General features: G+C 38.9%; 1 protein-coding gene and 1 pseudogene across 1 annotated transcript; both read left to right on the top strand.

Annotated features, from left to right (window-relative positions):
* The first annotated feature begins 939 nt into the window (after nt 1-939).
* LOC140925619 (uncharacterized) lies at nt 940-3,333 on the top strand (annotated as a pseudogene).
* Nucleotides 3,334-24,081: 20,748 nt separating this feature from the next.
* On the top strand, nt 24,082-26,308 carry LOC140925618 (uncharacterized). Its single transcript, XM_073375534.1, has 4 exons — nt 24,082-24,157; nt 24,692-24,766; nt 25,300-25,401; nt 26,106-26,308. Exons 1-4 carry the CDS (start codon nt 24,082-24,084, stop codon nt 26,306-26,308), a joined length of 456 nt encoding a protein of 151 aa, XP_073231635.1.
* Nucleotides 26,309-26,759: the final 451 nt, after the last annotated feature.

The following is a 26,759-nucleotide window of genomic DNA, read 5'->3' as shown; positions in this document are numbered from 1 at the left end:
TGAGCAAATTAAGGTGTGGAAAGTGAAAGTCATGCATCGCGTATCGTATCAGCAATAAAAATTTACGATACCTTGGAAAGATCCGCACTAAAAATTCATCGGAGAGTGTTTGTTTCTTGTAGCCGTGCTAAAGGTTGTAATTTTGCGGTTTGTTAACTTTTTGTTCTGAAACTTTCGTCGAGAAACTCTCCCCGTTATACGCGCTACGCAACTATGGCGATCGATGAGGAAAATTACGTCGTGTAAGAAAACACGAGAGTCACCCGACAGCTTCTCTTCGCTGATTGGCCAGAAAAAAAATTTTCTGGCCAATCAGAAGCAGACAATTCAAACGCTTCTGGAACTGGTTCGGTAAGAGTAAGTGCCCAGGGGCTCGTCTCGATCTTACAGTAAACTTTCACCACGAACATTTTATCGACCCGACTAACTGCCGCTGGGTCTCCGAGGATGACATAACCATACCAAAAAACAAAAACCTTAATAACAAAAATGAAACCAAGGATAAAATTGAGCCACAACATATACATGATCGAAACGTCGAATAACGTTACAGTTACTTTTTCTTGCTAAATACCTTTAGGCAACTGACCTGACATGCGACCTCATTATATTCGTCTATTATTTATAAACTTTTTGAAATAGGTTACGAGAAACATCAAAATGAAGTGACCTTCTGAAGCTGAAATAATAGTCATACTTATAATTGTTAAGCCGACGATGAAGTTTTTTTGTGTACAAAATTTCAATTCAATTCTATGGTTCTTTGCAAAGTCATAGCCAACCGAAACACTCTTAGTTGCGCGTGCTAACAGATGTAAATTCATTGACCCTGAGTTTCCTTCCGTCCCTCCTCGCGCGCCCCGGCCCGCACGTTTCTCTCGCGCCTAAAACTCCCTTTCCCTTCCCTTTCAAACGCCTGCACGCAGGCTAGAGGCCTTCATGAATTACGTAGTTAGTGAACTGTGTTAAAAACCTTAAAGAGAATCATCGACGATGTAATTTGAATCAGTCTGGAAAAAAAAAGGATTTCATCAGAAATAAAATTTCGCCTGTCTTATGTAAGGAATCCAAAACAGTCTTAAATTCTGCATTCAACGACGTAGAGTCCGGATTTCAGGTACTGGATTCCGGCTCCTTTGTCTGTGGAACTTGTATTCCGGATTCCGCACGAGCAAAAATTAGCTGGATTCCCTTATAAGGTGCGAAAATTTGTTTAATCTTGCTGACGTAATTCCACGTTAGCGGTTCGAATCAGCTTTATGCCAACTAAAGGTTGCGAGGTTGTTTTGAATTGTTACAACATTGCTCGAACATTGCAAGGCTGTGTTGCGCAAAAAATCGTCGTTGCGAATCGTCCCGTATACGCATCACCTTAGGGACCGGTCATTATTTATCACCTGGGGGGGGTCGGAGGATTTTGGGGGGGATCACTTGATTTTTAGGAGAACAGAGGGGGGGATCAGTCGTAACTGAGAGCCCAAAAGGGAGGGATCACTGAAAATTTTTGAAGGATTCAGAGGGGGGACCACTCAAATCTGCTTGAACAATGCCAGTTTGAAAGCATACAACATAAATGTGCCCATTCTGCTGGGAGATGATAGCATTTGCAATCTCAATTTGTTCTAACACAAATTTATTTAAAAAACGGAAGTCTGTCACACTGGCGAATGTGTGCATTTCAATTTATATCGAGAAAGCTTTGTTTTAACGCTTTTATATTTTTCCTTTTATAACGTGCTCATGACTTAGCTAATATTCATCTTTAAACATGACAGGTGAATTCTAATTTGTGAACTATATAAACTTCTGATAACTGAAACATTGTAAAAAGCGTGTTTGTTTGTTTTTTTTTGAGTTAAATACGTACCGAAATGCTTCAGAAAACAGTAAGGCCGAAATACCCGGTGCAGCATATCTTAGTAAAATAGAGAGTTTTATTGAGGACCACTACGTCCGAGGAGAGCTCTTTTTTGAATTTTGTCGGGATGCCTGCAATAAGCAAAGCGATGCAAACTCCACACTCTGTTCCTGGTGTACCAACAACAGATGGGTGGGACCAGTAACAGAAAGAATCCCTCAGCCTGTGCCAGACAAGCAAAATCCCGGGCACTTTATGGATGTGTACGAAACGCCGACAACAGGTCGTGCTCCAGACGATTATCAACCGAGGAAATGTCTGAAGGACTTGTACGAACAAAACGCCATCTCTGCGGGCAATCCAAATACCATCGCTGCTTTCTGTGCAACCTATAGTGTCGAGGAAAAGCATGTCATTGAATACCTAGGCCATCTAAATGATATCAACATCAGGAAGGATATTGGAACAAGAGAGGCTAAGGAGAAAAAAAGGTTAGAAGAGGAACTGACATACAAGGACTACCAGTGGGGCATACTTATTGAGAATGGCAAAGTTGAAAAGCTGAAGGTGAGACAGCTCGACCCGGTACCTTAAGGAACATGGCCTGACCACTGTTGGTATAAAGCTGGACAAGATAAAGGCAATTCGCTACCATTACTATCGACAGAGAAGTCCAGGCAACGGGAATGGGTTGTCCAGCAGTGAGGAAGAGAGTGAAGAATCAGATACGGAGTTAGATGATGACGAGGATAGCGAAGATGATCTTGTCATTGCTGATCTTGATGAACAGTCAACTGTTCGTAAGCCAGTTTTAACTTTTGTACCAGATGACCAAATAGCTGAAGTTACTGTACAAGCAAACACTGGATGAAAAAAAAAAAAGGAAAACAAAAAGAAAACAAAGAAAAAAACGAACAAAAAAAAATTATAAAAATGTGAGCAAAGCTACAAAGGCTGATCTATTACACTATAGATGAAAATAAAAAAGGAGACAGGAACAGTGGCCGATCCTAGCCCTTCCAGATGGCCGAATTGTCGCTAAATATGACCTGCTGATAGGGACTTGGCGGACTGCTATTTGGCACTCTAAAAAAAGTAACTTTGCAGTTTCAAGCACTGATTGCAGTTTCAAGCACTTTGCAGTTTTAAGCAAGATTGCTTGTATGTCAACTGAATTCAGATGTCTGGATCCAGACTAGAAAAAGACACGGATCAAGAAACACTTTTAAAAAAAGACTGCGCGATAACGGCTTTATTATTCTGTAAGTACATCATAGTTAGAAATACTACCTGTATATGAACGTTTAAAACACTAAATATACACGTCGAAAGGTGAATATGGGTACAAAGACATGGGGGGGGGGGATCACGAAAGTTATATATAGTTATGAGGGGGGATCACTTCAATAAAATAACATTTAAAGGGGGGATCGGCTAAATTTCATCGTGTTTAGCCCAAAATCCTCCGACCCCCCCCAGGCGATGAATAATGACCGGTCCCTTAAGGGGTCGTTTGTTTGTTTAAATAACCGATCGCAAGAAGATTAGATTATTAAATAGAAAATCACGCTATAGGTTTTAGGAAAATAAAAGTGCATGTATGGAACATTTTAGTAAATAAGAATTACAGTATAGCTTGAATCGAGCTGCCCGGCTTCGCGAAACGCACGAATAAGCATTAGACGAGCCGTTGTGTTCGAGGAGCTTATTTTAAGGAGGTGAATTTCAGAAGTCACGTTTTTAAAGTAATTTTAAATATACCAATAACCTTTACTTCGAGATATTTTCACGGCTTCCATCTACGTCTGTAGCATTTTTACTTTGTTTATTTTTTTTTTCTGAAATTACCCGGTGATTTAAAATTTATCTGTGGGTCCTGGAAAAAAAGTTCCCGCAGGACCCTTGACGAAAAAAAATCGCGTTACTTCCGATTCCCGCAAAATTTGGCCCACCGGCAAGTTAATAGATTTAGCCAATCATTTACCTAGTTCCAGTCCCCGGGGAGTTTTGAGCTTCACGCAACGATTTTTTATGACGGTCCCGCCTGGAATCGCCCCATGTAAGGGAATCCGGATTCCGGAATCCAGGAATTTTTTGCTTGTGGAATCCGGAATCCTGGGCTTTGGAATCCGGAATCCAGCACTAGGAATCCGGAATCCCACTAAAGATTGGAATCCAGAATCCAACTTTCTAAAGATCCACTCCAGATTGGATTGAGCTAATATTCGCTCGAAAGAAAATCCATCCATGGAAAACCTCCCCAAGGTATATGCCTCAACGTGATGACTTACAGTGTAATATCGGCATATCTGGTGTCAAAACCATAGTTCACGAGCTCCATATGAAAGGTCACGGTCAGCGAGGGAACCCTTGCTTATGAGCGGCTGGCAGGATCACAAAATTCGGGAGTTTACGAGGGAATACAGCGCAGCCTTTTTAAGGTATAAATTGGATTGTTTTGAATAGCTTCAACCTCTGGCTATGTTTGATTCTCTGTTGTTCACTCGCTTCGCTGAACTTAAAAAATGAAAAGCGATTTGACCTGGCATAGGACCGGAAAAGGTGCACCTGGGGTGAACCTTTTTTTGAACCTTCCCGGTCCTCCTGGTTCACAATTGAAAATAAACGTCCACTTTCAACATTTTACCAAAAAAGAAATTCACAGTCTCCTAGTCCCTAATTTGGTCCTAGTAGTTTCGGTGAGAACAGTTTTGTGGTTTCGATAATCTCTATTTGAGGAATAAGCTAGGTACTGTCAGAACCGTACCAATCAGCTGTCACTAAGGTAATCACGTGCAAGGACGCGGTGGGTGCCTTTTTCATTCATTTCCGGCATTCGAGTAAAATCTCGCCACCTCATCGATGAGACGAACCTTTTGAAGTTTGTTGTCTGTTGGATTTTTCTTTTCTACTTTACTAAAAAAAAAAGTTATGGGAAAGCACAAGCAAAAACAAAAGGCTGAGAGAGAAAGGTACGTGTAATACTGTGTTGTGAAATTTTATACCAATTTTTAGCTGACTGGTAGATCTAAACGTGCCAAAGGCAAAGCTGCATGATTTTTCGTTTGTGTCGATCTGTGGAATGTAACGTGGCGGTAAGCAAGTCACAAACATGAACGAAATATTGATTTTCTTCTCAGTCATAACTGAATGTGATATGAAGTTTACGTCGTCCGTGGAGAAAATAGCGTATAAATGAGCGCTATATGGTTGTAAAACGCTTAAAACGAGCCAACGCGTCAGAAACGCTCAAGTCTCCCTTGATCTCTCAGTCATCTCAGACTCGGTCGAGGAACAGACGGATTTTTCATGTTTTCTTTCTACAGTTGTGCTCCTGAATAGGCCTCGTTCACATTGAGGTCGCTTTTGGAAATTAGACCGATCTGAAATCAGTTTAGCCCGTAACTTTTTTGATTTCTTTTTGTTTGAAATGGATCCTAGAGACCCCAGACCATCTCAGAGACCCAGATCTCTTATTGACGAAGCCGAAGGCGAGATCTGGTCAAATCCGATCATTATTGCCTGTCAGGAATGTGACAGGCGATGAAAGAGCGCAGACTTGAAATAAATCCTCAATTTCGACGTGTTAAACAACGAATTTGAAGTTTTTTTCTTACAAAACGTGGTTATACGCACTCAATTCAACGCGACAGTTAGTTTGAATTTCATTATCATTGCGCACGCTAAAACCTCAAAGCAGTACGCATCAACTTCTACGCGAGAATTTTTTACCCTCTTCAAAAGTCTTTATTGACACGGAGAGAGAGTTTTAAAAAGTCTTAAAAGATAAGATAAAAATGGTTTTCCAAGTTTTATTGAGACGGAAAACTACTCTTTAGTGAACAGAACCAAAGACTTTGCAAAGAATGAATTGCACACGCCACAGCGTATGTTTAATTGGCCAGTTACTAATAAAACGAGAAACCAGGCAAAAATTAAGAGCCAAAACGACCTAAACGATCCACAACGATCGAAACTAATCGAAAAAAGATCTACAACGACCCAAAACAAGGCAAAACAAGTTCCACCCTCCTTGGAACGTCGATTAAAATTGATTAAATAATAAATATTTCACTGCTTTTTCATACCCGGAGCGAAGGATGATCTGGATGGTCTTTTTATACAAAAAGACTTCAAAACAAAAGGATAACAGGCGAAATCTGGGGGTTGCATGCATTTTTCTATCTGCATGGCTGAAAATAGGGTTCACAAAAGTAGATTAAGTGAAGAATAGAGTCCTGAGGTCAGCAGTCTCACTCTCTACTAATCACTAACCAGCACCGAGATCCTCCATCCCCAATTACTTGGAGATTTGGATTAGATTATTCGTAGGACAAAACTTTAAATTGTGATGTCGGTGTTTCGCTACGTTTTTTTGCGGTGATGCGGTGTTTGTTATTTTTTCCTGCGGTGTTGCGGTGCAGAGAGTCCCCCAATGTCCCCCTCATTATTATACCATAAACCCTTACGGAACTGTAATACATTTCTTCCCGTAATTTTGTAGCCTCCCACGCAGACGTTCACGAACCCCTAAGAACGTCTGCGTGGGAGGCTAGTAATTTTGTAAATCGAAAAAGAAAACAAACTTGTTATAACAACGTCTTTCAACATAGCAAGATTCGAACACGAAAACGAAGTGCGAAGAAAAGCATTAAAACCGGAAAAAATATGGAATCCAGCTCTTTTTGGAATCCGGAATCCACTGTGCTGGAATCCGGAATCCAGTACTCGGAATCCGGAATCCACAGCATGGAATCCAGAATCCAAGACTGTCCTGGAATCCCTTACATGAGGCGACTGGAAGGATTTTGTTGCGGGTTTTGCGAAGAATGAAAGCTTGTATAGACGAATTTTCCACCAAATACAAGTCAAGCAAATTATTTTAAAAGATTCTGGAGGATAACAAGCAAAATAAACGCGAAAATAGAGGTAAGAAAACAGTAAGGATCTTTGATTCAAATCCGCCGAGTAGGCCATACTCTGGCACACATTCTGTTGAAACGCAGTGAAATCCGTCCCGCCGGGCTTTGTGTCTTCAAAGCCTTGCTTATTTTGATGACTTGTATCAGTGAATTCATGTTTGCTTGTTTCAACTCGATATTTCGCCGAGAAACTAAGAAATGAAGCGTCTTTCGAACGTAAAGTGACGCTACAGTATCTAGTTTCGCTATGCTAATTAGCTCTGACCTTATTTGCATAATCCGATAGGATAAACTATGTAGAAAACTGTTAGTCGCTCTATATTTTCGACCGATATTCGGGCCGTTTTACTAAGATATTGAAGAAAAAAATATTTGTACTGTATTACACAAACTATACAACTTTTCTGGCAAAATTTGACCCAATTCCCGAGAAAGTGTATGTTAAGGAAAGTCTGAAAAAGGGTGGTATACTCCCTCACTGGCTATAACACTCTCCTAAATCAGATAATTCCTCATATCAAGCTCATTGTTAATCAAATTGTCCCTATTTATTAGCCTAGCATTTAGCCCAGCTGTTAAGTATATATCAAGCATGAGACGCCCATGAAACACCGAGAAGAGAGTTGAAAATACGACGCGCAGCGGAGTGTATTTTTTACGAACCTCGAGTTGGCTAAAATGAGCGCGCCTTTTTTGCTTGTAAAAAAACTTTCAGTATTTGTCATTTTTTTATTTGACACTTTCACGGCAAGGTGAGCAAATTTTCAGAATGCTATCTCATTTTATGGATTCTGTTTTCGAGAAGCGTGGAAATTATTCTTGTGTAGTTGATTGTTTTTTGGAGATTTCCAGATTTGTTTCCCCAATGAACACTTCTCGTCTTGATTTAATTTGGTCTTTTTCGCCCTAAACTGTTAACAGGTCTTATTAAAACTTTAACAAGGAGGACTCGAGGTCACGTGGTAGAACAATAACTTGGCTAACAGTAAAATGCATAGTTCCCATCTTGCCCCCCTCCCCCATGGCGGGAAGGACCCGTAGCCTCTCAGATACCCGAGAAACAAAAATTGATGAAGTAAAAGGGAAGAATGACCGGATGATCGCAGGTTAGGTCAGGTTAGAGCAAACAACGTGGTAGACGTGATTTAAAGAATTGGGGGGTCGGTGCAGATCTTACTCCGCTAACTTTGAAGTAAGACCCTTCTTTTTCGTTAGGGAGAATAAGTCAAAAGTGTTTTTTTAATTCAACTTAATTTTTTTTGGAAAGGTGCTTGTCGGTTATACATTCTAATCTTACTAGATGACCATTTAAATACAACTGTTTGGAGAGGCAGATCTTCCTTTATTGACTATATCCGTGTTGTGAACGTTTACACTTAAATCGTGCATACTGATTGAGGGTAGCTGAGTGTTCGTTTCCTTTTTCTTGTTACTTTGTCAGTGTTGTTTTTCTCCTGAAATAAAGAAGACTTACTTTAGTCTTTTCCGGGACTAGTTAGTCCTGGCACATAGGACCTCTTTGTAAGATTGCCCGACAGTATGTAACTGTGGACATACGTCAATGTGGGAATTATGTCAAGTCTTAAGTAGTGAAGCACATTCAAACGTCTGTTGATTAAGCGGAGTAACAAATTCTGAACACACGAAGGATTAAAGACATTGTGTAAGCGCACACACTCGACTCTCGTAAAGCAACTCGTAGGCTAAAAACACTAGGTTTGAAAGTAGGAGGCCGTTTGAGCTTGCAACTCCAGCCGATGCCATGTGTTTACATAGGATTTTTATGCATTACGTGACTCAATTAGTCGTCAGCAAAGTGTTGTCAAACAGGTTAGAGTTACGTTACGGAAAACACACGAGACGTCTGTTCAGGCAGAATTGATTCAGGCAGAATTCAAATGGAATTGACGTTCGGTGTTTGCCTTGACGTGGCTCGATAGAGTAATGGTAATGGCGTCATTTCGTTGTTATGACAACCCCGATAACCCTGATCGTGACTAATTTTCACCTTTAACTAATACAGCTGTGGTGGCAATACAATTCCAAATCTTTGTTAACAGCGACTTTGGTAGTGCTCAAACAAGGAAGGTATTGGCCCAAAAGAAAACCATCGAGTCACCTTAAATGGGATTCTAAATCGCTCGTTACTATGAATAATACAGAGCAAATACCTGGCTGCCTCATATTTACACCGGAAACCAGGATCTTGCTTAACCTGTTTTAATTCGTGGTACACAGGTTTTCTTAAGACATCCAATAGTATTATTCCCAGGATATTTAAATAGCTAATTGCGGCTATCTAGTAGCAATGGCAAGAAAGCGAAAGGTATACAGTTGTACATTAGCACGAGCAAACTCTCTCGACTTGAAACCACTCTCCTGCTGCGTGGACTTGGAGTCACGTGAGCTCACGAGGCAATACTTCTATGTAGGATGATTTTATTCCCAAAAGTAGATGCAGTAAATAGCTGAATAAATTCCCAGGGAGAGAGATAAATGTCCTTAAGGGAATATATTAATGTTTTGATTCTAAAGCACTGGACAGCTGATACGAAATTAGGCTCGCGTTCGCGTTCAGCGTCGAACGCAATTAGTTTATTGGCCAGTTTAAGGTTTTAAGGTTTTCACCTTATACACAGCCGCACTCCCAGGCGCATCTTTCTTTCATGTAGTTTCTATTCCTTTCATCAGAATTCCCACAATAACTCTTAAATCTCTTGCAGAACCTGTCCGAGTTTTTATTCACGCAAAAGCCTGAAAAAAAAGTACAGTACGTATTCATCATACATCGAGGTATGTCTAAAGGGCAATGTCAAGCTAGTCATCATAGACTTTTGTTTCTTTGCTTACAAATTAGAAGTTCACCAATTATAACTCCTAACCATTTACGTTTCATAAATGAATTCTGTCAAATACGTTACTGTGAAGAAATCTCAAAAGGCAAATAAAAACAAATGAATAACTGCGTTCACCCTTCAATGTATAAGGTTCCTGATCTAAAGTGGCGGATCCAGGGGAAAGGTCCGGGGGGTCCGGGCCCCCCCTTATGTTAAGACCAAACTGAGGCCGTAGGGCCGAAAAATTTTTTTCGAGTTCCCCCCCCCCCCCCGTTATCCCAGGGTCTTGATGACCGCCTTTCCTCCCCCCCCCCCCCCCCCCCCCCCCCCTTATGTTTGTAAGTGGGCTTTCCGTTGATAGCGAATGCTTGGTTTTATTTCTTTAATTTATTCTTTTGAACAACACTGATTATAAACGTCTTTGTTAAGGCAGACAATTTTCACTTTAAACAAGCGTTTATTTGATGAGTAATCACTAATGTTAGCCGTTTCCATGCGGTTTATTTAACAGCTGAATTTATTGAGAAAAATAAATGGCTGCGAGTTGCATTCAACTGAATTGCCTTACCCAAGGTATGTCTGATACAGTGTGTATCTGTTATTTGTTGGGGAGATCACGTTTGCCCCCTCCTGTTAAAGGTTGCTAAATTCATTTTACCTAGTTCAGTTGCTTACGTCAAAGTTGTAATTCAAAACATGGACTGCCGATTACTAAAAAGTGAAACATTTAATAGACGTTTGTAAAAAATGCATACCGTAAATCCTGTATTACGCCCCCTGGGGGGGGGCTTATTTATTTCATACTCTTTTGAGGGGAAGGGGGGTATTTGAGCAAGGGGCTTATTTGATTTAGCGAAGCGGGGCGCTGTAAAACTTTTTAAAACAACCAGAAGATAGTATCGTTCTTTTACTAGTAGATTGAGTAGCAAACGAATATTTACCTGGAATTCCTGAATGTTGTACTTGATCGCTAGTACTTGCATCATACGAGTGCATAGCGCCTGTAAACATAAAAAAGGTACCTCAAAAATAGTTTGTTTTTTGTTCTGTTTTAATCATGATGGCAACAGGGATCGAGGAACAAATGGGACTGTTTAAACCGCAAAGATGTTTAACAGTTTAAGTTATTTAAAGTGGATTACAACAGTTCTTTTCTTGAACAGGAATACGACCTATGAATAAATTGCAGTAGAAGCAATTTTACCTAGAGAAATATTTTCACCACTTTTTGTCTAAAGGGCCACTTAAACGCTTTTAATAGAATAAAACAACAAGCTGAGGTTTTTCAAACGTTGGATAGCGCTATCCATTGGATAAATCACTATCTAGTGGATAAGTATTGAGAAACCTAATTGTACTACACTACCCTGGGTACCAGAGGTTTTTCTCGCGTGCGGCGGCAATTTTCGGTGTTGGCCGAAGGCCGATACATCTTCGGCCGTAGGCCGAAGCCGCGAGTAAAACGCGGGTCACGATAAAGACTTGACAGAAACCTGAAACCGCGCTAGAAAAGTCTCTGGCACCCAGGGTAGTACTCCGCTGGATAGCGATTTATCCAGTGGATAGCGCTATCCACCACAACTGAGGCCAGAAGGTCAAAGTCGCTCAATTTATAAACTTGTATGCCATCACTAAAAGTCTTCGACATTTACTGATGGGAAGTGTTATAAAAAGCCTAATAAGAAGGGATGGTGCCAATACCGTGACTGCGGTTAAAATACGGTAGAACCTCGATAACTCGAACTCCCCGTTAACTCGAACGAAGTCCAATTTCCCCTGGATTTCACCCCACTTTCAGTCATTTTTACTTGGTTAGCTCGAACTCGGATAACTCGAATTCCTCGAGAACTCGAACTATATTTCCTATATTTCCTTTGAAAACGACGTCCACGAGAACGGCAAAGAAAAGCAATAGGTTTAGGCCTAGGCCAAAAGTCGAACTTTTCATGAGACGTCTAGCTCAGTTAAGTTGGTCTAAATGAGTTTCGATCGTCCAACACGCTTTTTGGCTTGCATGATTCATTTGATTGGTTCGACGTGTCCTAAGTTCGACATCTGACCCAACAGACAATCTTAACTTAATTTAGGTCGACCCAATTTAGAGTTTGGTTCATCTCATGAAAAGTTTGACGTTTGGCCTAGGCCTTTGGCCCCGTCCACGCGTATCCGGATATTTCTGAATCCGCGATTTTTCCTTTGCGGATTCAAAAACTTCCACGTCCACACGTACAGCGTATTCAAATCGAATAGACCATTTTACAGTTGTGGGCTTAGTATCCTAGCCTTTGATTAAACGTGAGGCTGATGTTGACTTTGTTTTAGCACAAACCTGCCCCCTTTTCTTTTGGCAATTACACTTAAAAGGTACTAGTTAGCATAAGAACAACATGATTTGCGAGATAAAGCACGGAGGGTTGTATCAAAACAAGGTCAACTCCAGCCTCCTTTCCACCTGTAACTGTAACATGGGCCATTTACCAGTCCACACGTATCCGGATTCACTCTCAGTTCGTCAGCTAATTTGAAAAGTGATCTCCGCCTCATGCGAAAATTTCTCTTCATGCTTTTTCAATAACTGTTTTGCTGACAAAACTGCCCCACTAATCACTAGTTCGCTCGTTTAACTTGTTTCCGTCGTCCAATTCGTCAGTTGGACATGGAACGAAGCCTTGGAATCTCGAGCCGCCGTTTGGCATAATCGGACGTTTACAGCAATCAAAGCTACAATCCCGGACAAAACTACTTGAGAAAGTTTTCCCCATCATGTCCACTTTCCTACGTAACGAAACTATTTCCAAAACGACGCCTTTGCGGAAAGAAAACCCCTTCCCCCAATTCAATGTTGCTTCCCACAAACGCCCAGGGATTAGGCTTTCTTTTGAATACACAACAACATTGCTTTCAGGGGAAGGGGGAGAGAGAAGAACCGGTACAGCTACGATGTTTAGAAAAATGCTGTCCAAGTATACAATTTGCTCAACAGTTTTGTCCAAGATTGTCCAAGGTTGAACTGCACTCACGTAAAAAGACTTGAAATTGAAGTCAACCATCTTGAATATCACGGTAAAGAGCTGGGCTCAGTCTTGTTACGTCACTGGATTAAAAAAATCTCCTGATTTTATTAGCGTCCTCACGATTCGGGATTCATAGCCGTTTATTCAAAAATTTCCACTCTGGAGAGCGGATTCAAAAAGTTGGGAGGATTCTTATGCCCGGATTCACCGGATACCTGTGGACGGAAAGAAAAAGTTGCGGATTCAAAAACATCCGGACAAATGTGGACGGAGCAGCTGCATCACGCTTTTTTGTACATTTCTTTTGCCGTCGCTGCACGACTACTACATGGAGCCTAAGTTCAAGTCTTATGGAGCACGAGGACACGAGACAACGACTTTCCGTTTCATCTGTTCCTGAACTTTGATACAATCCTTTAGAATTCAACTGCAGAAAAATTTGCCAACATTTGACGAATTTATTAAGATGGAATATGCGCGGAATAAAGAATCGCGTATTAACTTTTCAAGTGACGCTTTCGTAGCTGTCGCCGTCGTTGTTGCTAATAGGGACCTTACGAAACTACGACGGCGACGACAACGGGAACGTCAAAAAAGCAATAGGTTTAATAAGTAAAACAACAACATCACGCTTTTTTGTAAATTTCTTTGCAGTCCCTGTATAACTACGACGAGAAATGACCAAATTTTAAGTTTACTTGGGAACGGGAACGGCAAGGCGATAAATTCTACCATCTCTGTCAAAACTCGGGCGCGGTCCCTTCTCTTTAGTTACAAACCAAATTCCCTTCTTTTAAGTAACTGGGCCCCTTAGCTCGCGAAAAAAAGTGAAAGGACGCGAAGTTTATTTTTCAGCGACGTTTTCATGGACGTCGCCGTTGTCGGACCGTAAGGTCCTTAATGTATTACTGTTATCAAAACTTTAAGAACACTTAACTTAAGTAACTTTAAAAGGTCACAAACCATATCATGTTATGGATCTGATATCGTCAGCCAGGGAAAGGGAAAAAAAAAAGAAAAGTTGGACTATCGTTAATTAGACACTAATCAGGGAGCTTAAGCAACGACGACGGCGACGGCAACGAGAACGGCAAAAAAGGAATAGGTTTACTTGGTAATTAAACAACAACTTTGTACGTGCATAACGCTTTTTTGTACAGTTCTTATCCGTCGTTGCACGACTACAACGTGAAAGTACCTAATGTCACGATTTGTCTAGGATACGGGAATACAAGACAACAACTTTTTTAAATTATTTAAATTTTATTTTAATTTTTTTTTTTTAATTAAAATTCGAAAGAAAATTTAAAGAAAATTGATCCGCGTAATGGAAAGTTAATAGCCTCGACTTTCACGTGTTTCTCAATATGAGTCTTTGTCCAGGTGGTGGTCGCTTCCTTGTTTGTGAGCAAAAATGGAGTACCGTATTTCAAGCGTCATAACACCTCTGGGTTTTGTACCTTAGCTTATAGATTGCAGATACACCTTTTTTTTTTTGAACACCCCAAATGTATGTTTAGAACAAGACAACTCTGGCCCGCAAAATATTTTCAATCCACCTTACCTTACCACTGAAATTTCCACCTTTTAGAAAAGTACTGAAAGTATAGGTTGCAAACTCAGAAACGAGTTTGATGAGCGTAAAGAGGGGGCAACAAATGGTTAGACTTAATTTTAGTAAATGTTACTTTTCGAGGAGAGGTTTAGAAAAACACTTAGCTAAGGAAGATGTTATATTTTCGATAACCCTAAAGGTCTTACTCTTAAAAATCAGACAAAAAAGTATTTCACATGGCACAACGTTTCAACATCATGTTTAAACCTCTCTTTCGCACACTCAGGGCAGAGTGAAACTCCTGGAAACACGTGAACTTAGCTTTGAGATATATTTATGTTTGCCACATCTACTTACCCATCTTTTCCAAAAATGAACTAGGTTCGTCCATTTCAGCGGCGGATCCAGCTCTCAGTTCTGCCAGCAAAATGGTTGCCAGAAGTGCAAAAAACAGCTTTTTCGAGAAAGGCATGTTTGGGAACTAATCAGAGGATTGTGAGTGCTGAGTGAACAAACTATTTACTCGGTGGTACTAATAAACTTAGTTATCGAGTCTGAAACTTCGTATTTATACTTGCTGCTCTTTGCAACAGCCTGTTTTCAGTCGCTTTCTGATTGGTTAAGTTAGGGTGTGTCGCATTTATCTCCAGGGGGCGGGGGTTGAAACAAATTTACTAAAAAGCATTTAAAAACTCGATAAAACAACTTTCTACCCACGTGCCCTGCATGCAGCCCATGAAAAATTAATGTTGCGTGAAGAAGAACTAAAGCCAGTCACGAAAATATTAGAGCTTCACAAGCTGTTCTTTTAATCGGAGTGCGTATTCCAAGATGGCTTCAATTCATGTTCAATTATATTTGTCCTTTTTTTTTTCAAGATTTCGAATGGTTTCCAGATCTCTTCACTGTTTGCAATATACAAACAGGGCTTGGGTGTATTTTACCTGATAAACTCATTAAAAGCACGAGAAATGGTTCATTTATTATTGACACAAGCTCTAATTAGCGAGAGGAGTGAGTGAAGTCAAACGCCCTCTGAGATAACATTCATTAACCTTGCTTGGAATTTTTTTCTGTGACACAAAAAATAGAAAACCATAACAAGGTAATAAAGGTTAGCCACATTGAATGAGGAATAAAAACTATGACTGATCGATGTTTTGGTTATAATTTTTTTTATTATAATTTTTAGAATTTATTAATTGCTGTTCTCCTGTTTGGCGTTGACCTGTCAGCCAAGTTTACTGCTGCCAGCAGATGAGGGACGTTAATAACAAAAAATTAGAAATGGGTAACGAGGAAGAAAAACGGGAAAATGAAAAATGGGAACAAAACCTAACTTGAACCCTAACCCTATCAGTAAGCTGATTTCTAATTCTTTGTTTTGTTGCCATTTTCCATTTTTTTCGTTCCCGGCCCGTTTTAGTAATATTCGCAGATGAGCGTATGTGAGCGGCCTAAGGACCAAACTGGTTCCTAAGGCACTTTTCCTAATTAACCGGAATTTAAGAAGGAAAAAGACTTGAAAAAAGAAGTAACCTAAAAGACGGACACAACAAGGATGCCCAGCGTTTTGAAATTTTGCCTTACATTTGAGACTAACTTGTAATAAATGTTTAACATAATTAAATATATAAAAACCTTAATTAATCCACGTTTTTAAAGTGGACCCAATCTTGTAAGTAGCCCGGAAGGGGTGTTGCAAACTTTTCCTTTAATTCCTGAAAAGAGACCGCCAATTTAATTAGAGATCACACAAGGTGATGCTGCATGGTCACCTGCTCCTTTGACCACTTTTAATCAACTAAAGCAGCATCTCTAGTTCACTGACATAAATCTACATAAAAGTACGACTATAACACGGTTGACTAATACACGGTTGAGGCGTCTTTTTCGCCCACTTAATTTAGAAAAATATTGAAAAAGAATAAAAATTTAAAAGTCGACTTTTATTGATTATTTACATTTGGATGATTCGGTCATTGATAATTCACCTGGCTGAAGGTGATGTCCGCCGTGTAATGGCTAAACTGTTGTTGTACTTTGTTTTTTCATCATCATCATCGTCACCTTCTTCTTCTTCTTCTTCTTCTTTGGCTTTTTCCAGAATTCACCAATTTTCACAAGTAATTTGAATAATTTAACAAGTGTTAAAAGCTACATTCACGGAGAAAAACGCTAGAAAAACATATATTACATGTAGGTAAGGGCAAACTAATACATTAGAGAAAATAAAGTGTACGACACAGTGTGACAACAAACTGAGAAAGCACAAATGTCAGCGAAAAAAACCTTTTTGAAAGTAAGAAACAAAAGGGCAACTATTATTACGTGAACGGAAAATAATATCCTTGGACATGATGTCGTCTCCTCAGGCTTTCTGTCACCTTTAGGAAACATTTTGCGCTTGAATAATAATGAAAGTAAAAAATCTATAATGTCGATAAAAATTCATATCCATAAACGTTGGCGTCAAGTTACAGGTAACACTTAACCATATTTTTAACAACGCGACGTGAGTTTATTCGAAGCTAATTTGCAGTAAATGATCTCCGCCGCAAAACAATGAGTCGGCAGTCTCTTTAAACAACTCATATGTGCAGGTACATTAATATCACACGGCTCCGCTAAACTTAAGAGCCTTAGTTCAAACTTTTAAAAGATAAATTAAATGGAATTTTTCCCGAAAAAATTTTAATAATTTGTTGCAATAATGCTTTTTCAGCCGTATCATGTATTGCAAGTGAATCTTTGCTTTCTTCTCGAACCCGCACGTTTGATTACGTCTCTAGACTGGACTGCTGAACAGATGCATGGTACAAGAACGGCTTTTAGACTGAACTGATGGTACAAGAAAGAAATAGAGTTTCATGCAGTAAATATTAAGTTTGTACAAGGAAAGGTTAATTACTTGAACATTAACTTTAAATTACTTAAAACGGAGGGCACCCAAGCTTTCTTGAATGTACTAAAAATGAAATTAGGCCGTGTTTGAAGCGACACTGTGTACGCCCAGACACTCAACACCCCCCTTTTACGACTCACAGAAAAATCCAATCCTCTCTTCGCGAAGGGGCGAGAAAAAGGTCATCTACAAAAAAATTATTTTGGCGACACTGTTTTGTGTGTCTTAGGTGAGGTTACAATAATAAGAAGTTGCGAACTTGCGATGAAACTAAAACTGATCGTGGGGCCTTTTTGTTGACAAACTTCAATTTGGTTAACGTAGCTCTTACAATTAAAAGGCAGACATTAGGTTAAAAGAAAAATCATTTAATGCCGGAAAACAGGACGAAACATTAGTCTTGAAGTCTCTGGTTCAGCATTTTGAGCCATTTAAATCTGTTTGGTGTCATATTAAGAAATAAACGAACAATGTATAAGTCATTACCGTTGTAAAAAATTATGCACCGACCGAGAAACGTAACTTTAAACTGAAAGTTACGAGCCGATAAGCTGGCTGATAAGCTGACCGATCTTTTGTAACCTTTTAGAGACCGAGTTTACGTTAGAAGCATGCAGTTATACGCGTTATATTTCGATTATTGCCGGTTTAAAAAAGCCTTCTGAAAATTCCGGTATAAAGACAAAATGTCCCCTAGAATCTTCAATGAAAAAGTACGGCTACTCCATATCCTGGAACTTTTGAACGGACTCGTTAGGGTAGCTAATAGTTTCTCTCAGATGAGACGAAAAAGTCACCTAAAACTTTTGAGATGACCAAAGTTCCTCTAAGACATTCGAACAAATAAAAATTTTGGGGACAGCTGAACTAAACAGGTTTCTAAAGCACAGACAAAAAACCTGTTGAAACACCTCCAACTTGAATGAAGTGCTAAGAACGGCTTGGAAACTAAAATTTGATAGCATTTTGTTTTGAATGAGGGTATTGGCATGATTTTCAGTTGAACATGCCTAGCGAGCGTAAAAATTGCATTCAGTCTGAGGATTAATGAGAGAGGGAAAATTTTATATATTTAGGCATGACAAAATTCAAGGGAACATTGGTACTTAGAAATTACATGTCATAGGCATGGAAAAAATGGGTTCATGCCCTCGCAGCCCAAAATTGACTTAGCTAAACTTAGGTCCCAGATCTCTCGCCGGGTTGATAATTCATTCCCAGTTTTTGCTCGTCTGGTTTGGCATGCCGGGCATGCAGATCCTGCAGCCAGTTGGGTTTGCCATGCTCGGCATGCCGGGTATGAAATTGGCATGCCCAGCGTGACTGATTTTGATGTTCGCTCCAGCATCATATCCTGAGAATCACATAATCGCCAAATATATCTTAGGGAGCTTGAAGTTACAGGTTTCATGCCTGGCAATAAATGCAGATTATAACAAAAAAAGTTATGTTTGTCACAATGTATGTCACGGGATCGACTGGCAAAAATGAAGACAGAAGCCTGGATTTATAAATAAAAAGCACAACAAAACAACATTATTCATGCATAAAATAGAATACTTCACTTGCAATTACAGATCAATTAATCCTTTTATTTCAAAGCGATACTGACATTTCTGGGTCCAGATTTAAATTTGATCGCGGAAAAGCGTTTTAAACAATAAGATAACAAATCTTCTCCGTCAGTATGAACTTTATATCCATGCTTAAGTTCTATCGCGTCGGAATGTTTCTCGGTCAACAGCATTAAAAGACTGGTGAAAATTAAGCTTACCAGGCGTTCAAGTCAGTACGAGAGTACGACGTTAATACTGCAAAGACGTTCTGATTTGGTGAGTTTGGACTGCCTCTCAGAGAGATTTTGCTTAGGTTTTCAGTGCGCTTCTTGTCGGCTATGCGAATTTTGCAAACTGTTTTACTCCTTGCTGACGATAGTACTTTCAGCAACGTCATCTGCTCCATCCGAAGATACCCCGAGCTCGCACGAAATCGGCCGAATTTCCGCAGAAGTGTTTTCGGATGACGATGAATTTAGTTTGTTGTAGCGTGGCAGTTGTGGCGTCACGATGTCGTCATGTCTCTTCGCACTTGTTTGTCATTTTATTTTTCCTGCGGTGCATGGTTGAGATGTTGGTGAATGCTGGACAAGAAATGGATTCTGCGAGAGACTGTAGGTCCAAATTTAGTATTAATTTGGTAAAGAAAAAGCCTAAATATCGAACAAATCCCGTGAATTATCCTTTTGGCATTCAGTTTATCTTGCTGTTCAGCATGCCTAAGAACTCTCAGGCATAAGTGGTTTTCAGCTCGTTCACTTCGGATTGTTTCTGTTTCTACGTCTTGTAATCTTCTTCTGCTGTTAAGAAGACTAGAGAAAACTTCAAAAATATAGAAACCAATCACTTTTGGAGACAAAATAAAATATCCGTAAATCAAATGCCAAAATCAGATTTGGATTTCGCTTTAAAAAAATGAACATGCTGCAGGTGTCAATGCAAAGTTGTAAACAACTCAATAAGCAGTCTGTGAATGTGCGTTTAGGTCCACAAAACTAATTTTTCTTTTGGATGTCTTATCCAAGCAACCACTTATGCCTTACATTACTTGTCTACGAGTGTACTACAAAATGCTTTACTACAGTAAGCCTTTGAGAGGCGATTCTGGTAAATTTATAGGACGCTAAAATGCAAAAAAAATTCTAAGCTTAAATAACCTGGCTGGGTCCGATTTCTGAATTACAAAATGTTCACGTTTGCCGGCTCTTCTTTAAATAAACATAGTTTTTGAAATGACTTTGTACTATTTTAACCCGAAAGTTATGATTGGGTTATAAAGCTTTTAAAACGGACGAAAACTAAGCTAATAAACATGTTCAACGTAAAAAACTAAGATTTAGTCGCTTTTTCAACTTGGCTACCTTTACGCAAAAACAAAAGCAAGCAATGAGGCTTTTATTCGACATATCTTCTGAGAATTTTATCTGATCAATTTAATGTCTCTAGCATTATTTTCGTATAGGAATTTTCCTAATTATTTGAGCTTTTAATTTAATAATTTTGATACTTTATAAACTTCTCATTTAATAGCTTCACTTTTTTCATACACCGAGTGAGAAACAAATTCGCTCTCGTTAAATCCTATTTTATGACCTATTTATTAGAACTCTATAGGTAACATGCAAAATGATGTAACAGGACAGGCTTTAACCTTTGGTCCTAATGTATTTTTTCTTCACAACCCCCAGTAATCAGTTGACGGGCCGTGAGAGAATATCGCCACAAAGATGCGAAAAAGTTTTCGATGAGTTTCCTTTACATATTCCTGCTTTATATGGGTATAACCTTACGTGCTTAAAAATGAAACTGTTGTTCGAGTGTCAGTCAAACTCGGGATAATCTTGACTTGCAAACCCAAATGCAAAGGTTTATTTCGCAGTAGAAGAGCGTGTAAACATCATCGAACAACGCAATGTAAATTGGCTAATGTGAAACCACGTTTCTTTCATTTTATTTACCATGCATTTGTCTCAATTGCACACCTTGTGAAATTAGCCTCAGACAATTAGTTGCGACCTTTAACAGACTCAACAAGCCAGTATGAAAATATCTTAAGAGAAGCTGAGCTCTACACGTTCTATTTCATTTTTTCATATTGCCCTTGCATGTGTTAACATTCCATTTCTTTTTTGTTACAGGTAACTTCCAGACATGACGAGGAGATAATTACTTTTCTAGAGAGCAATTCTTTGATACTGTCAGTTATTACTGACTTATTTTGAGTTAAAAACAAAGAACACAGACTCTGGTAATGACACATAAACAATAATCCCTGGCAAGCCTACACAACAAGAAAGAGGAACTCAGACTCCTTATCAAAATATGAAACAAGACAAAAACAGCTTTTCAAACGTAGGGAAAATTGCGTTAAAGAGATTTGTAATTGCAACGTTATATTCAAGCACATTGCATTGTCGAACATCATAATTTACTGAATAATGGACAGTGATTTTGGAGCTTAGCTCAGTTTGTAATGAAATGAACGTTGAAAGATATTCTATAACCTTGTATTTTTAAAAGCTTTCATGGAACATAGATGCATTTTAGTATGCAATGAAAATAGTCTCTGTCTCTACTTTTAATGATTTCAGTCAATTCCATTTTATTCGCAATGTGAAATGGGAATCCTATTAAAGACTCATTAAAAGGGGTGAGGCCGTTTTTACAATCCCCCAACAGGTCATCTCCACGATGACGCTGTTTTATTGCTACGGCAGAATCCCTCAGGGTTTTACTTTCTTGTGAAAATTAGAGCTTTTGTTATTTAAACTTCGCTGGGACAACCAAATCTATAAAAATGAGAGGAATAGCAATGACGTCATCGTGTAAATGACCTATAAACGGTACATCAAACGATAAGCACTGTGATCTGTTTAGTTTTTTTTTTAGCCAGGCTTAAAATATCTGTAGATTCAAGGAATTATGACCTGTGCGTTGAGAGCATGCCAGAGACCGATTTTGGCATGCCCGGCATGACCCAGATTATGGCATGCCGGGCATGCCAGGAAATTTGGCATGCCCGGCATGCCGGAGATTTTGCTGGGTATGAATTACTTATTAGTAGAACCTAGGCTTCTCGCGGCCTGGGTGAGAAGGTCACGGAACCTCAAATTATGCTTACAGGGCATGCGAAATTCTGTTGCATGCCAATTTCAATGCAAAACCACTCTGGGGCCACCCCCTCTATTACCAGTGAGCAAATCATTGACGATAGACATGGGAAAAATCTTTGCATGTAACCAACATTGAAAACGTAGCAGAAATGTCCTCAATTGCTGAGTCATGCCCTAGGGGAGGCTTTAAAATACAGAATTTCCTGACATAAATGAGGGAATTTTCCGTAAACAGCATGTGATCATGCCGGCTAGGACGTATTGCCTCCGTATTGCCCCTTTTTACAGCTAGCTAGGCTCATTTTTGGGTTCCATGGCCTGAAATGACGAAAAATTCATGCCCTAAATGTAAAAAGTCCAAAAACGTCCTCGAAATTTTAGTTTCCAAGCCGTTTAAGTGATAAAGATGATTTCTTTATTAGTAATAAAGATAATGTCGAGAGTCCGAGACCCTTTATACAAACTAGCTTAAAGAAAAGATTGTACTTTACTTAACACCGTGTTTTTAAGGCCTTAAACATTTGACAGCTAAAACATTTGATCGCGATTTTCAGGTCTACACCAAGTTACCATGGTGATGACTCATAAAGACTGTACACAATCGTAAGTAGCAGCATACCAAACCAGGCTTGGGTTAGGGTAATCTCGCCTCAATATGTTTTTTCTGTGTCGACTCGATTTAACTTGCATGTTGATTTGATTATCCCAGTCCACTGATGAAAAAGGAGAAGTCCCGAAACATTTGGTCATCTCTTTCAATTTTAAGTGCTGCAAAATTAAAGATTTTCCAAAAACCTGTCGCCGTAGACGTTCGACGCCGAGGGCGGAGACAAGGAGCACTATGGGAAATTAAGAGAATTGCATCCAAGCAGCCCGGTCTCTCGACTCTCTTACTTCAAGTTAGGTTTTTTTTTTTCTTTATATGTAAATTCCGATACGAAAAAAAAACTATTAATTATACCTTATTCACTAAAAAGAATGGTGACTGATTCTATCCAATCACTCACTAATAACAGAATTATTTAATTCTAAAATGTTTCGTGGTATATCAAGTGTAGACTGAGCAAACTGACCCGTATGAAAGACAAAGTAGTGATAAGTGTTTAAAGGATATATAAATAAACACTACCCTATAATTTGTGCGGGTACCACATTGAACATACAACCGTTAAACAATTTTGTCCCAAATAGCCTACATTCATACTGCAATTCTCAAAGGTAATTACAAATAGGAACTGACTGTTACATAAGCTTGACAAAGTGTCAATTTCTCCCGGGAACATTGAAATGATACGTTAGAAGGCGATGCACTTTGTTATTGCTCGGGAACTGAGTACCTCTACTTGTCGTTATTCTCAGTTTTGTCACCAGTCGCCGAGAATGTCAACAACGAGTAACTCCATTGATTTGCAACTTGAAAGACGCAGGTCTCAACACTTCATTCATTACATGGAGGTTGCTCTTCCATCGCTTTCCATACGTTGAGAAATTGTGATCAAATCATTCCAATGGATTATGGGAAAATGATTTAGGGTAAGTTCTTTTATTCTATTGTCACTTGAAAACAATATTTCTGAAAGAAATTAAATTAAATATCTCTCTAATGCGCTATTCGTTTAATATTAAGCCGCTGGCGTCTAAGGAACTTGTCCTTTCCCTTTGCTTAAAAACAAGACAACCTATCTTGGGAAAATGAAATTCCAGACGGTTCTAAACAGCCCCCTTGTTTTTTATTTCAGTTAACCAGTTATCTACTAGAAAAGTAAGAATGAACTTAACTAACGGCATTTTAAGTTTTGTAAATAAAACTTATGTATATGTCAAGTTTCATTTTAAATGAATGGTTTTCTTTGCTTTAACCTTATCCAAATTCCATGTCATAAAAACAAAGATTATTCTGTCTAAATTCCAAAAGCTAATCAACTTCAACTTTATGTTCTATCGCAAATTTATCACGTGCCGCTTTATATATATCAAAATGCGGAACGACTGGGAACGAATGTGTTGCTAGCTGCTTAATAGGGGTAGTATTACATTGAGTTTAATTCATGAATTGAAATATATGTGCGAACAATATCAGCATAGTGAAGCCTGTTGTAAGCAGACTCAATAATGAGCTAACTCCCTGTATTGAGAGGGCGAATTGCTCAAGTTGTGTCCACTTTTTCTTCCGATATGTATATATATATATATATTTTTTTTTTTTTTAACACGGCTGCACACGCGTTTTTAAATGACTACCTACATTGTTGGAATTTTATAGTCTTTTTTCTCTTCTTTTCTCTCCTTCTGTTTGATATGGTTTCATGTCATTCGCAAGAATGCAAGTGGCGATGATCAGTGTGGCAATCCTTCTACCTGCTGTTGTTCTTTTGTTGGCCATTGAACAAACTGCAGGCAAGTCTTCTTAACCCTTTTAAAGCCCTTGGGTGATCATTTTCTATGAAGAAAGTGGTCACGAGAATCACGGACAACGAGAGGGAAACTGGGACGAGTTAGCTTTCGCAAAGACTTCTGGGGTCGTTATTGGGGACGCGCTGGTCAGCTATTGGCCAATTTGTTTTCCCTGCCCCTAGTAACAGCCTCAAAAGTCTGCGAAAGTCCTTCTCGTTTCTAAAGTGGCGATAGTTAGTAGATCACACAAAATGAATTTCCTTAATTTTTAAGCAAATTATTCTCATCACTACTCCTATAGGAAACGTATAGGGACAACAAATGAGAAATCAAAGTTTGATAATAAGAAAAATTGAATAATGAATTATCTGGAAGTCTCGAATGTTTACATAAACCTGGATGAAATGTAAGAGAGATCCTGAAGTCTTTAATTTTTCCTATCCTAATGCATGAACTTAGGTCTAATTCCTGTAAGTGCAATGTTTCAATGAAAGTAAAAAGATAAATTATAATTTTTCCTTTTTTTTAAAACCTCAGACAGTAAACCGATTGTGTCTCCATTCTTCCATCCTCCTCCTGGTCAAGAATATGAAAAAATCAACGCCATAAAAGGTGAGGTTATTTTTGTACTTGTCGAAGGTTATAGTCAAAGCAATGCAGACGTGTGCAACGTACTTGTCTTCCTCAGTTCCAAGGAAGTTTTAGTATCAATATTATTATTATCATTGGCAGTAGTAGAAGTAAAAGTAGTAGTAGAAGTAAAAGTAGTAGTAGAAGTGGTAGTAGTAGTAGCAGTAGTAGCAGTAGTAGTATGTTGTTGGCACTGTTGTTAGCACTGTATTACTCAAAAGCACGTAAGGTAACCATAACGTACCATGGGCTCACTACATATTCATGTTAGTGTAACGGTGCGTCAGGCCCTATCATATGATATAAACATTAACAAATATTTTCCCCATTTTGGGCTTGGAAATAGAAAATTTCCATTTACGGCACAATTATGCCTCAACTTGAACCCTCGGCGAAAATTATGTAAAGAATTTTCCACAGAGTTTTGGGTTAATTTTTGTACAGCCCCAAACACTCGTAATGTTTTTCTGCCTTCCAGGGTTATTTTCTTTTCTAACTTTGTTTCGTTTGTTTAGATCCCACTTATGAGGAATTCTATGGACAAGGAAAAAAGAATCATATAAGCCACAAAAAACTGAAATTACTGTCTCCAAAAAGTATCAAACTGACACGAGAAGGTGAGTGCGACGGGATAAACGACCTTCATCTACTTTGTGCCTTTGTAATTCAGTAAAATAATTAAGTTACCAACAGTTGGGCCTCAAACAGGCTCGGGTGTACATCAAGAAATAGCGACCTTCTCTCCAAACTGGAAGATAGCAGGAACACTGTTATGTCTCCTAGTAAATATATATAATTACGGTTTGGATACTCCACAGTATAATGGAAATCTACTCAAAATGGCCTTTGTCTTGTATTTAAACAAAGCATAGAAGGATATATGGACGAAGTGGACAAGATGGCGGAAAAGTCCGGCGGAAGCTTCTAAGTTTGAACTTGTAATTAGGGGAAATTATTGCTGATTTTTTACTGATAACACATTGATTACTTATCGATTACGTTTGTGTCATAACGCGTTCAGAACATTTCCGATTTAATCCAAGCCTCTTTTTTAGTCTGAGTGATCTGGAGTTTTTTATAGCTTTGCGAAAGGAAAAAATTCGAAATGAGGATTTGTGGTCACACCTGGGAATCCTGCAAAACTCGGGACCCCTCGTACAGAATTAACGGTAGCGCACTTATCAAAAGTGCCAATACTTACTCCTCCTTCTTTCCTCTTTCCTCCTTCCTCCATTGCTTTAGCTTTTAATGTCTACTTTGAGTTTAAACAGCCAGTACAAAAGATCATAGCTCAATTGTTTTTACTTAACTCAATTGATAGCTTTGTTAAAGGCAACCTCTGCCCAGACCACTGCACTTGTAGCTGCTGCCGAGGCCGCACGGTCTTCCCTGGAAATCTCAAGACTAGCTCAGAAGGCCCAGGACATCTCAGTTAAGAGAGCAATGTGGGCTTTACAGACAATCAAAGTTGCTGCAAAGGCGGAGGAGGTGGCGGTCAATGCCATACAAACAATGTATATGTAACTAAGCAGGTTTAAATAACAAAGACACTTTCTGGTGCTTGTGAAAACGGAAAGTGAATGGTATACTCAATTATAGTAGACTAGAGGTATAATCCCTGTTAGTTATTCTTAGTAATAAAACGGCGAGGAAACTTAAGTCCAGATTCGTTGCATCTACTCTTTGTAACACGGTGAAACTCATAATTTTCTCAAATTTAACGATTTTTAATTTTCAAATCTTGACATGTTTTTTCAGCTAATGACGTCACAGTTTTGGCACCAAATTTTGCGCTACTGAAGAACCTATTCTTAGAACAAAAACACAAAAATAAAAACAAGAAAATAGAACTGTAAATATCTTCTCGAAGAATTTTGAAATCTGAAATTTCCGCAATTTTGTAACTTGATTGTGATAGCCAAATACAAACCTAATAGACCTAAAACTTTGGGAACAATAAAGGTTTCTGGGAAAC

This window comes from Porites lutea, chromosome 2, assembly GCF_958299795.1.
Source record: "Porites lutea chromosome 2, jaPorLute2.1, whole genome shotgun sequence".
NCBI classification, from domain to species: Eukaryota; Metazoa; Cnidaria; class Anthozoa; order Scleractinia; family Poritidae; genus Porites; species Porites lutea.
The sequence above is the reverse complement of the archived record's forward strand: the minus strand, read 5'-3'. Positions and strand labels throughout refer to the sequence as shown.

What these genes read in the sequence shown, in the direction of transcription:
- LOC140925618 (XM_073375534.1), top strand. Translation starts at nt 24,082, where the DNA reads ATGCAAGTGGCGATGATCAGTGTGGCAATCCTTCTACCTGCTGTTGTT. An exon ending in AAAAATCAACGCCATAAAAG is followed by an intron (nt 24,767 to 25,299) that starts GTGAGGTTATTT and finishes TCGTTTGTTTAG; the next exon opens with ATCCCACTTATGAGGAATTC. An exon ending in TATCAAACTGACACGAGAAG is followed by an intron (nt 25,402 to 26,105) that starts GTGAGTGCGACG and finishes CTCAATTGATAG; the next exon opens with CTTTGTTAAAGGCAACCTCT.